The sequence below is a fragment of the Mauremys mutica genome, chromosome 7, assembly GCF_020497125.1.
Source record: "Mauremys mutica isolate MM-2020 ecotype Southern chromosome 7, ASM2049712v1, whole genome shotgun sequence".
Taxonomy (NCBI): domain Eukaryota; kingdom Metazoa; phylum Chordata; order Testudines; family Geoemydidae; genus Mauremys; species Mauremys mutica.
Genome location: NC_059078.1, coordinates 296,278 through 309,860, shown reverse-complemented (window position 1 = coordinate 309,860; position 13,583 = coordinate 296,278). Strand labels below are relative to the sequence as shown.

Sequence of the window (13,583 nt, the reverse complement as noted above, 5' to 3'; positions counted from 1 at the left end):
TAACACTGGGCTTCTGCCCTTCCCTCTGTGGTTTGCACTCACTGGATGCACTGGCTTGTGCAGAGGAATCAGTCAGATCTGTTGCTTTTTGGACAGAGTCCAGGTACTTATCCCAAATAGCTTGTTTGACTTTTTCAGAACATGCTGCAGTAATTGCTCCTGTGCAAAAAGATCAAACAACTGTTCATAACTCTCTGTCCTATTCCCCTTGACCCATTTTTTCCTCAATTCACACAATTTATATACACATTCTCTATGACTCATCTTATCATTCATTTTGAGGTTTCTAAATTTTGTTCTATACACTTCAGGAGTAATCTGGAACCTTTGCAATACAGCCTTTTTAAATTTACCATATTTCAATGCTTGTTCAAGTTCCATTTCATTAAACACATTTAAAGCTTTCCCCCAGAGCCTACTAATGAAAATTGGGACTTCTTGTCCTCTGGATCTTTATGCATCTCAAGTAGCCTTTCAAAAGTGGTCAAGGATTCTTCAATACAGTATGATTCCTTTGTATGCAGGACACAACTTGTCCCAGCTGGGTGTTCCTTGGGGAAAGAGAGTACACTTGTGGGCTGTGGAATTTGTCCATGCCTTTCCATCATGTCCAATTCATACAACCTCTCTTCTCCTTTTCCAGGGCTTCTTTGTCTTTCAGCTCTATGGCTTGTTGGTGGGCAACTGCTTCTGCTTCCAGGTCCCGTCTGTGTGCTTTTTCTTATTCTTTGGCTTCTATCCTTTTCCCATTTTTAGTATTCACAATCTCGCTTGTTATTCTGCTTCCCATTTCTGAAGTTCTCATGCTGCATACTCAGCCTCTCTTTTTAGGGTTTTTTTGCTCCTTTCCAATATAGCCAACTCTAGCTTAGTGATTGTTTCACTGTAATTCATTTTCAACTTCCTTTGTTCTATTTCCCTGGCCCAAAATAAACAGAAAATAATAAAACTGTAACCTTTCTTTGACTGTTCCCCGTCTTATCACTTGAGAATCACTTAAAACTGTTCTGCAAGTGTAAGTATAACATTTCAGTCAAAACAGCAAGCTGTGTGTAAATCCTGCCAGTTATGCCATTGTGACATTTTGGGGTTCATCCCAGACCAGTGGGAAGTTGTATCACCACTTGTCCTGTAACCCTGAGTGCCCCCAAATGCTCTGCTGCTATAGCCACTCGTTTGGGTGCTCTCAGCCAGTACACAAGGATACACTGATTGTCTGTGTGTAGAGCAACCATGGTCCAGCATCTCTGACTCCAGCAACCTGCTTGTTACACTACAGCCACACTCTGGTCTCCACCAGTCTTGGTTACTAGTAGCCCACTGACTCCCAACACACCCCAATCCTGAATTTCCCCAAAACCATCTGCCCTGATGTGTCCAGCCCTCTCCTGGAACATTCAGAGGACTAACAAGGTCTGTTGACCCTTTAAAGAGACAAAAGCATAGCAGTTTGATACTTTAACTGGAGTTAATACTCGCTGTGACGGGATCCCCGGGGTGCAGCCTGGGACTGTGGGAACACTGTGCCTTCCTGAACCCTCTCCAGCCTGGGCTGTCTCTCACAATGCCTTGCTAGTGACAAGCAGCAAGCCCCTCCAGGCCCTGTTATCACTCAGCACAACAGCACGTGGAACCCCCCACCCAGCTAGATTACACGAATGCTCCCAGAGCCACTCATGAATCACACAGGGAAAGGCACCAGCCAAATCCCCCCAGCTCCCAGCACTGTACCCCAAGAATACACCATCTTGCACTGCTCAAGATGGGCAGTTCCAATTTATTAATTGGTTCACCACTTCATCAATGGAAAATGGACAGACACCAGCCTTTGCAAAACCTGAGCAGATTTACCAAACTTCAGGCAAACTCACTGGTAAAGATAAACAGTCAAATTTATTGACTACAAAAGATAGCTTTTAAGTGATTATAAGTGATAGGCAAAAAGTCAGTTAGTTACCAAAATAAAATAAAATATAAGCACGCAGTCTAAACTCTCAACCCTATTAGACTAGGGAACATTTAGATTAAGCAGTTTTTCTCACCCCACTGGATATTGCAGTTCATAGTACACAGATTTCACCCTTGAAATCTGGGCCAGTCCCCTCACTTGGAGTCTTCAGAGTGTCCTTGTTGCTTGCAGTGTAGGTGGGTGAAGGGGAAAGGCAAAGCATGGGCCTGCTGTGCTCTGTTTTATACCCTCTGTCCCATGTGCTTGGGGAACAAGTCCAGGCTTGTCTGGGGAGCATTGCTGAGTCTCCAGGCAAGGTTGAGCAATTCCTCTGGTGTGCCTTATGCAGGTGAGTCATTGAATTGTAGCTCCCTTGCTGGACAATGGCTGCTGATGGTTGTTTGACACTTGCAGGGGCGTTTCCTTGCTCTGGGGAGCTAGTATCTGGCTGATTCCCCAACTTACAGCATGTCTTAGTGACAAGCATACAACACAATTCTTATAACTTCATAAGCATTAATGATATACATATGTGGATAGAGAAATGACTTTCAGCAGATCATAACCTGTCCTGATACACATAAAGCTGCCTTGTAAGGGAAGATCACGATTATATAAAAATGAGGAATATGGGGGTTACAGGACACTCCTCCGAGGTACAGAATGTCACAATCACTTCAAGGCAAGCACAGCACTGGACTGATTTAGAATAAAAGTAAAACGAGTTCATTAACGAAAGAGAAAGGTTTTGAGTTCAAGTATAAGGGATAAAATCAGATGGCTACAAACAAATAAAAGTGAAAAACACTTTCTAGTGACTAAGCCTTAATAAAGCCACAGTCTTGGTTCAAGGTAAGATTCTTCCCAAACTCCTTCCAGCCAGATGGCTGACAACCCCCTTGGTCAGGCTCTCCCATAAGATCCAAAGTGCTTGGTTCCTTGTCTTCTTAGGCGAAAGATCACTTGGTTTTTTTTGTCCCTCTCTTTTATAGCCCAGTGAATGTTTTAAATGTATCCTTCTCAAATTTCAGTGACCCTGCGGTGAGGAAAGGTGCCATGGAGTCTGTTGGAGACAGTTCCACCCTGGTTTCTTCCCTGCTGGTGGTTTCTACAATGCAAATTGATCTGTCTCTGTAGCCTCCAATACGCCAATGACTGGCAACTTGACTGTGATTGCACCTGGATGGAGATGTCAGCCTTTCCTTTGCTTGAAAATAATCCTGTTTATTCACTCCTCTAACTGGTCTGGTTCAAACTCATTTTAGTCCCATATCTCCTTCCCATTTATACAGTTCTTTGGGCGTTTGCCACACGCACCATGCAAGAATATTAATGATCAGTGTGATATTGGTTTTCCAAAGATACTAAAATGATACCTATTAGATACAGATTATGACATAAGTGAGTTGGAATACACTAAACGGGTCAAGCCCGCTGAAACTTGATACCTGATACCAGGGAGTCTCTTACCCTCTGGCATTGGGATGAACTTAGGGTCACAGAAGGGCAGAGAGGGTGCCATCTGAACAACACAGTCCATTCTAAATCCAATTTAACAACCAAGGTCCCACTTCCTTGGCAGTTCATAGATGGAGATGTGGGTTCTAATATAGCTGGAAAACTGAGTCATTAATGGCCTTGGATCAGAACCAAAGTCTTAAGCTGACAATGGAAACAGTCCAGAGGCCCTTAGTGGGATCAGAACAGAGGGATGATGGCAAGGAGAAGACAGAAAGCTGTGTTTGTGCCATCTAGAATCTATGCATTGCTTTCTTTTTCAACTTCAGATACAGTGAACCACAGACCAGTGCATGGATCACACTGGCCAGGTCCTCGCCCAGGAGGAAAAGGTGGAGTTTTCTAGTGAGCTGGAGGTGAAAGGAGTTTTTAGTCACTGAGGTTACCTGCCACGTAGACTCAATGATGACTCAGACAGCATGTCAACTCTTCGCACTGCTCTGGCAAAATGGGGCTAGATGCTTTCAACCTAAGGTGGAGCAGCATACCAGCTAGCTCTTCAAATCGTTTCCCCATGACCAGCATCACTTCAGCCTTGCCTGTGTGTCAGTAACAAGGGGTTTGATACAGGGTGCCTGTGACAGCTCACTCAGAGCAAGGTGTCTCATGCCATGAAATGCTAAGGGAAATTAGAGAGGCTATCAAAATTAAGAACCCAATAATAGTGGGGGACTTCAATTATCCCCATATTGACTGGGAACATTTCACTTCAGGACGAAATGCAGAGATAAAATTTCTCGATACTTTAAATGACTGCTTCATGGAGCAGCTGGTACGGGAACCCACAAGGGGAGAGGCAACTCTAGATTTAATCCTGAGTGGAGCGCAGGAGCTGGTCCAAGAGGTAACTATAGCAGGACTGCTTGGAAATAGTGACCATAATACAATAGCATTCAACATCCCTGTGGTAGGAAGAACACCTCAAAAGCCCAACATTGTGGCAGTTAATTTCAAAAGGGGGAACTATACAAAAATGAGGGGGTTAGTTAAACAAAAGTTAAAAGGTACAGGGACTAAAGTGAAATCCCTGCAAGTTGCGTGGGCCCTTTTTAAAGACACCATAATAGAGGCCCAACTTCAATGTATACCACAAATTAAGAAACACAGTAAAAGAACTAAAAAAAGAGCCACCGTGGCTTAACAACCATGTAAAAGAAGCAGTGAGAGATAAAAAGACTTTCTTTAAAAAGTGGAAGTCAAATCCTAGTGAGGCAAATAGAAAGGAGCACAAACACTGCCAACTTACGTGCAAGAGTGTAATAAGAAAAGCCAAAGAGGAGTTTGAAGAACGGCTAGCCAAAAACTCGAAAGGTAATAAAATGTTTTTTAAGTACATCAGAAGCAGGAAGCCTGCTAAACAACCAGTGGGGCCCCTTGACAATCAAAATACAAAAGGAGCGCTTAAAGACGATAAAGTCATTGCGGAGAAACTAAATGGATTCTTTGCTTCAGTCTTCATGGCTGATGATGTTAGGGAGATTCCCAAACCTAAGCTGGCTTTTGTAGGTGACAAATCTGAGGAACTGTCACAGATTGAAGTGTCACTAGAGGAGGTTTTGGAATTAATTGATAAACTCAACATTAACAAGTCACCGGGACGAGATGGCATTCACCCAAGAGTTCTGAAAGAACTCAAATGTGAAGTTGCGGAACTATTAACTAAGGTTTGTAACCTGTCCTTTAAATCGGCTTCGGTATCCGATGACTGGAAGTTAGCTAATGTAACGCCAATATTTAAAAAGGGCTCTAGAGGTGATCCCGGCAATTACAGACCGGTAAGTCTAACGTCGGTACCGGGCAAATTAGTTGAAACAATAGTTAAGAATAAAATTGTCAGACACATAGAAAAACAAACTGTTGAGCAGTAGTCAACATGGTTTCTGTAAAGGGAAATCGTGTCTTACTAATCTATTAGAGCTCTTTGAAGAGGTCAACAAATATGTGGACAAGGGGGATCCGGTGGACATAGTGTACTTAGATTTTCAGAAAGCCTTTGACAAGGTCCCTCACCAAAGGCTCTTACGTAAATTAAGCTGTCATGGGATAAAAGGGAAGGTCCTTTCATGGATTGAGAACTGGTTAAAAGACAGGGAACAAAGGGTAGGAATTAATGGTAAATTCTCAGAATGGAGAGGGGTAACTAGTGGTGTTCCCCATGGGTCAGTCCTAGGACCAATCCTATTCAATTTATTCATAAATGATCTGGAGAAAGGGATAAACAGTGAGGTGGCAAAGTTTGCAGATGATACTAAACTGCTCAAGATAGTTAAGACCAAAGCAGATTGTGAAGAATTTCAAAAAGATCTCACAAAACTAAGTGATTGGGCAACAAAATGGCAAATGAAATTTAATGTGGATAAATGTAAAGTAATGCACATTGGAAAAAATAACCCCAACTATACATACAATACGATGGGGGCTAATTTAGCTACAACGAGTCAGGAAAAAGATCTTGGAGTCATCGTGGATAGTTCTCTGAAGATGTCCACGCAGTATGCAGAGGCGTCAAAAAAGCAAACAGAATGTTAGGAATCATTAAAAAGGGGATAGAGAATAAGACTGAGAATATAGTATTGCCCTTATATAAATCCATGGTACGCCCACATCTCGAATACTGTGTACAGATGTGGTCTCCTCACCTCAAAAAATATATTCTAGCACTAGAAAAGGTTCAGAAAAGGGCAACTAAAATGATTAGGGGTTTGGAGAGGGTCCCATACGAGGAAAGATTAAAGAGGCTAGGACTCTTCAGCTTGGAAAAGAGAAGACGAAGGGGGGATATGATAGAGGTATATAAAATCATGAGTGATGTCGAGAAAGTGGATAAGGAAAAGTTATTTACTTATTCCCATAATACAAGAACTAGAGGTCATCAAATGAAATTAATAGGCAGCAGGTTTAAAACAAATAAAAGGAAGTTCTTCTTCACGCAGCGCACAGTCAACTTGTGGAACTCCTTACCTGAGGAGGTTGTGAAGGCTAGAATTATAACAATGTTTAAAAGGGAACTGGATAAATTCATGGTGGCTAAGTCCATAAATGGCTATTAGCCAGGATGGGTAAGAATGGTGTCCCTAGCCTCTGTTCGTCAGAGGATGGAGATGGATGGCAGGAGAGAGATCACTTGATCATTGCCTGTTAGGTTCACTCCCTCTGGGGCACCTGGCATTGGCCACTGTCGGTAGACAGATACTGGGCTAGATGGACCTTTGGTCTGACCCGGTATGGCCGTTCTTATGAGTTTTTACTAGTCTAATAGTAAATTAAAGTTAAACTTAAAGAATTGGCCAACTGGCCCTTTAAATTTCAAACCAAAACTTACTGGGTGGTGGCACCAGAAGGTGCACCAGCTGTTAGGACCAGGACCAAGACCCTGGGTTAGGCCTGTGGAGCAAATCTTCCAACTTAGGTCCACCCAGCACTCCCCTTAGATGAAGCAGGCAAGCTTTCTTAACTTGTCTGGTGGCTCCTGATTGGCTACGCCCTCTTTTCTATTTGGTCCCTGTAACAGGATGGCTTTCAAAGACTCATAGACTTTAAGGTCAGAAGGGACCATTATGATCATCTAGTCTGATCTCCTGCACAATGCAGGCCACAGAATCTCACCCATCCACTCCTGTAACAAACCCCTAACCTATGTCTGAGTTACTGAAGTCCTCAAATTGTGGTTTGAAGACCTCAAGCTGCAGAGAATCCTCCAGCAAGTGACCCGTGCCCCATGCTGCAGAGGAAGGCGAAAAACCTCCATGGCCGCTGCCAATCTGCCCTGGAGGAAAATTCCTTCCCGACCCCAAATATGGCGATCAGTTAAACCCTGAGCATGTGGGCAAGACTCACCAGCCAGCACCCAGGAAAGAATTCTCTGTAGTAACTCAGATCCCACCCATCTAACATCCCATCACAGACCACTGGGCATACTTACCAAAGATCAATTGCCCTGATTATAAAATAAGCCCCATCTGAGGTGAATCTGGGATTCTGATATAAACAGCAGCAGGAAGCTGCAGGGAGGAGTGCAACTGAATGAGTAGCTGAGATGAGACTGACAGAGGCAGGAAGCCTGGTAATAAACTGGGGAAGCTCAGGAGACTGTGAATCTGGTAGAAAGAGTAACTATGAGGAGCAAGTGTGGCTCTTCCAGAGCCCTAGCTAGACAAGCCTGGGAGTGGGAGTTAAAGAAGGAAGATGAACTGAAAAACTCTGCTTTGGACTTTTGAGTGCTGTTCTTGTGACAAACTCTGTTAGCAGCCTGAGGAGAGCTGGGGAAATCAAAAGATTGAACTTAAAAGGTCACTGGAGACTGTGTGAATTCCTAAAGGAACCCAGAAGAAGGGGAAATAGACGGGGGATGTCCATGAGGCAACCCTACCGACAAGGGGGAGCCATCGTGCTACAGTCTCTGACCTAAGTATAAGGCCTCTTGGCAAGACATTACTAAATGCTGAACAGAGTTATCCGTTCACGGATAACGTGCAAGTGCACCTCCTGCCCTGTGAGCCCTTCGATTGGTGCTGGAGCTACGGCTGACAGGAGTTCCCATGGCCACGTCCCAGAGGATCTTACTCGACTCCCAGGGGTAAGGGAGCTGCTGACATGGGACAGAAGCAATGTAATTGTAACAGTCCTTGCCATGATAAGAGGTTACTCAGACATTCTGCTTTGCTCTTTGCTCCACCTCCCATGTCCATTCAGCTCTTCTCCCTCCCCTGCTCATGTGTCCCAGATGCCTGCTCCCTTGCTATCCTCCTGTGTTTGCTGCCATACTCCCTGGTTCCTTTCTGCCTGCTCCCTTGATTGTGCTTCCCAGCAGCCCTGCTCCACTACACTTGTTTCCCTGTGGGCTAGGCCTCCTCTCACCTGCCCGTGTTGCTCAGCCACATTCTCATGGCCCCTTCCTTCACCTGATCCCCTAGACATACTGTCCAGCTTCCTGATTCTCTTTTCTCATGGACATTCCTATGCCATTTCTGGCTCCAGTCTCTGAAGGTAGATCTTGTTTCCCTTCCTCCTTCTCCTTTAAAGATGCCTCTAGAAATCTTTAGACTCCAGTTTGTGATGAAGAGCCTTGACACAAGGACCAGGTGCCAGCATCATGTGCCCTGCCAGCCATTTGCTGGCCACCAGCAAGTCATCTGGGGCCCACCAGGGCTCCATGGAGAACAGTTTGACTATCTCTGCCTAAGAGGATTTTGCCATCTGAAAGCTGCCTCATTTTCACCCTGGTTTTGCTGGGAGGTGGAGATTGTCATTATGATGATGCTCCAGCTCTGTCTGGAGGTTGTGAGCAGGAATAACAATCATGGTGTCACCTTCATCAACACTATTCCCATATTAAGCTACCTGTTGGCTGTGGTATGAGAGAATATTTTTTCAGCTGCGTAACTTGCACAAGCAACAGCCTTTTCTACGCTGTGATTAACTTGCACAAGCAACAGCAACACCTGACCTTGGGTTACATGGTTTATTTAGCAGGAGAAGCACTCCTCTGGCACTGGCAGCTTGTTCAGAATGTGACAGCATGATCTGCTCACTGGCTTGAGTACACGTGACCAAACTAAACCACCCCAGAACTCTTTACATTTGATGCCTGTAAAGTGATGGATTAACCTTGAGCTCAATGGTCTTTAAAGCCCTTAGAAGTAGGCCCTGGCTGTATCTCAGACTTCCTCTTTGAGACTCATCCTGCCAGGTTGTACCTGGCACCCTCTCCCTATAAGGAATCCCAGTGCCTCATTTCAGGTTGTCAGGTGATGAGGTCTTTGCTACAGAGGAGCTCACTCCCCATTCACATTAGTCTCAGCCTCTTGCCCCTAAAATTTAACTGATGCCAACAAAGGTGTTTTGGCTTTTCTTGATCACTTCCCTCCTTTTCCCTCCCTGTTTTTCAGAGCGTGTTTATTTCAGTCTGATATTTTTATCAAGACTGTATTACATGAGCTGTTTGTGTTGGGAGTGAGGAGTGCTAGAGGTCAGACCTCTTTAAAAATAAACAGCTTCTGTTCAAATTCAGTGCCCAAGTGGTGAGTAGGTGGGGAAAATTGCTTTACTCAGGTGTCAATGCCCTTTGGAAGGTGCAGAAGGCATCTCAGTTCCTGAGGCAGAAGGTATTGATCCAGGTTACCATGGCTAGGGAGGGGGTGGGAAATTACCCCATTCTGATGTCAGTGGCCCAGTGGGAAACCCAATGTCTCATTCTCTGAGGGAGTTTCACAGATACTCTACCTGCTGGAGATTTCATATTCTTGAGCATCTACAGCACAAGGAATTCCTGCAACTGTAACAGTTTCTGCAATATCCTGATGTTTCTGGCCGAGGTTTGAGCCAGCAATAGTGAGTCTAGTGCCACCTTCAACTGGTCCAGACAGGGGATAAACCTGCAAAGATACCCAAGCATGTGTTCATTTCATAGCACCTCAGATGCTGGCAGCCTAATATGATGCCAGATCCAAAAAAGCCTAAGTTCTGTCCTCTTCCTGGGATGGACATAGGAGACACTTTTTGCTGGCCAAGACTCGTGTCAGGTTCTCTTGCTCTAGAGTAGCTGCTCTATCATCATAAGCAGGAAGGGCTACTCCTGGGGGAATTCTGTGCCAAAAAATAAAAAATTCTGTGCACAATATTTTTAAAATCTGTAAAATTCCACATATTTTATTTGTCAAAATAATACAATATAATCAACGGGAGCCCCAGATGCCCGGGGCTGACAGCAGGTGGGAGTGCTCAAGGGGAAATCACAAATTCTGCATGAAAAAAAAAAATTCTGTGAGGAACATTAATTCTGCACAAATTTTGCATTGTACAATGGTGCAGAATTCCAGCAGGAGTAGAGTGCTGTAAATGAGAGACCTAGGATCCGTGCCCTCCTCCTTCCCACACTTTGGTCTTATCACCGATCTTCACAATGGTATATTTCCATTAAATTCCCCTTTAGAACAGCTGTGGCAGCCCATCCTTTGCCTACTCACTGCTGCACTGACTGCTTCTCTGGGGGCTCTGGTGATGAGGAGCTATTATATAAGCTGTTATCTATTACTTGTATTGCAGTAGTGTCCAGAGGCTCTCCCATGAGTTCAGTGCCCCACTACACTAGGTGCTGCACAAAAAACACAATCAAAAGACAGTTCATGCCCCAAAGAGTATATAGGATAAATTATGACAAGAAGCATCAAGTGGGTATAGCATGTAACTGGAGGGAGGACAATGTCACAGCAAGGGAAACAGAGGGTTAGGACACATACTCTATGGTACTCAGCAAGGGACAGGTCAACAAGATTTTTTATTTTTTTTAATAAACCAGAATTTTTATTAACCTCTGCTCCCTCTTCCATCCCTGCCAAGTCACTGTCACTCCATCCTGTGCACCTTCATTATTTCAGGCTCGGCTATCACTATGCTAGTCTATCCCAATCACTGGCTTAGGACAGCAAGGGGACTCCACTCTTTGGACTTCATCCCCAATTCCTGGATCCAGCAGTTTCCTGCATTTTGGTTTCAATTGATCTGAGGTATTGTAGCAGGGTGGTTATCCTGCTCCTGCCCTGAAGGGCTTAAAACAGCCCTGGGGGAAGGTTATGGCTGGGAGCTGCTAAGCTGGGCTGATTAGGAAGTGGCTGCAGCTGGGCCCAGAAGAACTCTCTCTCTGCATTCAGAGAGAGAGAAGGGCCTGGCTGCAGGGAGCTAGAGACAGAGTACCTGAGTGGAGCAGGGCTGAAAACAGGCTGAGGATCTGGGGCGCTCCAGCCTGGAAAGCCCCAGGCTGTGGCCTAGCAGAAAGCCAAGGAGTACTGGGGGTTGCAGAGGGCAGCCCAGAGGTAGGCCAAGGCAGCAGGTCCAAACCCTCCTTGCCAGTGATGAGTAGGCTGATACTGCAGCCTGCCCCAGGGTGTGGGGCTAGACGATGACTGGCAGTAGCCTGATACTGAGGCGAGGTGGGAATAGTGGGTGGCGGTTCCCCGGGGAGGGGAGACCCTAAGACTGAGGGGTTACTGCCAGGGGGCAGCACCCCAGGTAAAAGGGCACTGGGTCCTGGGAGGGACACAGGGGCCAGAGGACAGGCGGATCACCGGCCTGCAGAAGGTGCTCTGGAGCTGGAACGAGCTAATTCCCGGAAGTCACCAGCAGGAGGTGCCACAGGGGTGAGTCTGCACCTCTACAGGTATACATTTGTTTCTTTCATCTTGGCTACTACAGATTGGTTGCACTCTAACACTTTGCGTCAGGCTCTCTGAACTCTCAGTGCTGAAGAATTAACAGTGGGAGAGGAACCGCTGTTGCTATTTGGACTTTCAGTGAGGTTTTTTTGGCTGCTTTGTGGAACCCCCATTGCCCTTGAGTGCAGTACAGTAAAGAGTAGTGATTACTCACTGAATAAATGAGTGGTGCAGGACATATGTCCACTATCTCTTCTGTGCAGGATCCTCGAAAGATGCAGCTGGGCCGCTCCCCTCCACACCACACACAGTTATACTTGGAGTCAGCCGTTTGGCAGCGGCTGCAATCAGAGTGTCCCATGGAGCAGTTATAGAGAGTTACTGCAGAGGAACAACATTCAAAAGGGCATCTGTGAAAATCCCAACAATGCACAGAATGACCCCAGCAACCAAGCATCTGGCACCAACAAACAAAATAACAAGAACTCAGAGCCTGTAATATCCAAGCTTAAGGGCTGCCCCTGATTTCCCAGTGATGGGACTATTGTGGGACACACTGAACACCAACAGTCTCAATTTAAAAATTTTCCCAGCTACCCCTTGTCCCATTTCCTAAATCCCTCTTTTGCTGGTGAGGTGTCACTCTCCTACCATAGAGATCCACAGCGCTGTCCACTCGGAGGTGTTGCTTCCTCTGCACAAACATCACAGCATTGAATTCAAGTTGAGGTGCCAAGTAACTATACTGCAAAGAGACCAGAATGTCAGGGTATCACAGGGACCAAATGAGGCCACTAGCTAACTGGGTGAATAAACAGAAGTGCCTCAGTGCTTCACACAGTAGTTTAACACACCTTGCAGCAAATAACTTGCCTCTTTCATTAAGAGACAAAAGGGCCTGACTCTCAAAGATGGGCAGGGTAATTGAACATGTAAATATGTGCATGCAAATGGCTATTTGTGTGCCTAACTGACCACCTGCAGATGGAAATGCTCAATTGCATGTTAACATGTGTTATTTGTGCAAAAAACTCACTCCAGCTGAGACATCTTATGACAGAATTAGTATGACTCACCTCTCTGTGAACCTGGTTAGTGTTCCCACATGAACCAAAGTGATGAAAGCATTGATTAAGTAGCAGGTGATTACCAAATCAACAAGGGGATTCAGCTCGTTAGCTGAGCATCTTTGAAAGAGACAGCAAGAGATGGGGAGGGCTGGAAGGAAGGGCCAGAGAAGCTTAAGATCTCAGACAACTGTGATCTCTTCCTCCCCCACCCCACTCCGTGCCTTGGTAGTAGGGAAAGACTTGGGGAAAAGCTTTATCCTATGGGGAACAAACACTTGTACATTGTAAATAAAGCACAGAACTTGTCACTGGCGTGCATGAGGATTCTTTGCAGTAAGGAATCCAGTGTGAGGGAACCCCACCCTATGAGAACTGGGGGCTTGTCTGAAATCTTCTGTGCTGGGCAGTGGAACAGCAAAAGGAGTTTCAGAAAATCTTTCAAGCATTTCAGCAGACCCAGCAACAAGCAAAACAGTCTTTGTTTTCCTGACAGGCGGAACAACAACAGAACCCACAACAATTTTTTGCACAGCGGGCGCAGGTGCAGCAATAGCTCATGGAGAAGCTGGTAAATCCCATGGAAGGGAGTGATAACCAGGTGGTGGGCACAAGACTGTGCAAAATGGGCCCAACGGATAACCCTGATGCCTTTTTGTTGACATTCGAGAGGGTGGCATGAGGAGTGGGCTGGGAGAAGAGAGTATGGGCCCTCCAATTAGCTCCCTACACTTGGGAGAGGCACAAGCTGCCTACGTGGCACTGAGTGATGCACAAGCAGCTGACTATGATATAGTAAAAACAGCCATATAAGGTGGCTCCAAGGTGAACTCTCAAATATCAGATACCCAGCGGGCTGACGTGACCGCGACCAGGAACGTGACCATCCAGGAGAGAAGG

General features: G+C 45.5%; 1 protein-coding gene across 8 annotated transcripts in view; it reads right to left on the bottom strand.

The window, feature by feature from the left end:
- Window positions 1–13,583, bottom strand: part of PLXNB1 (plexin B1) — a 211,147-nt gene that overhangs the window by 55,406 nt on the left and 142,158 nt on the right. For all 8 annotated transcript variants that reach the window (XM_045023174.1, XM_045023178.1, XM_045023180.1 and 5 more), the window contains 3 exons: window positions 12,268–12,361; window positions 11,831–11,997; window positions 9,689–9,840 (listed from right to left, as the gene is read on the bottom strand). In XM_045023174.1, coding sequence (XP_044879109.1) covers window positions 9,689–9,840; window positions 11,831–11,997; window positions 12,268–12,361 — 413 coding nt within the window. The remainder of the gene's footprint in view (window positions 1–9,688; window positions 9,841–11,830; window positions 11,998–12,267; window positions 12,362–13,583) is intronic.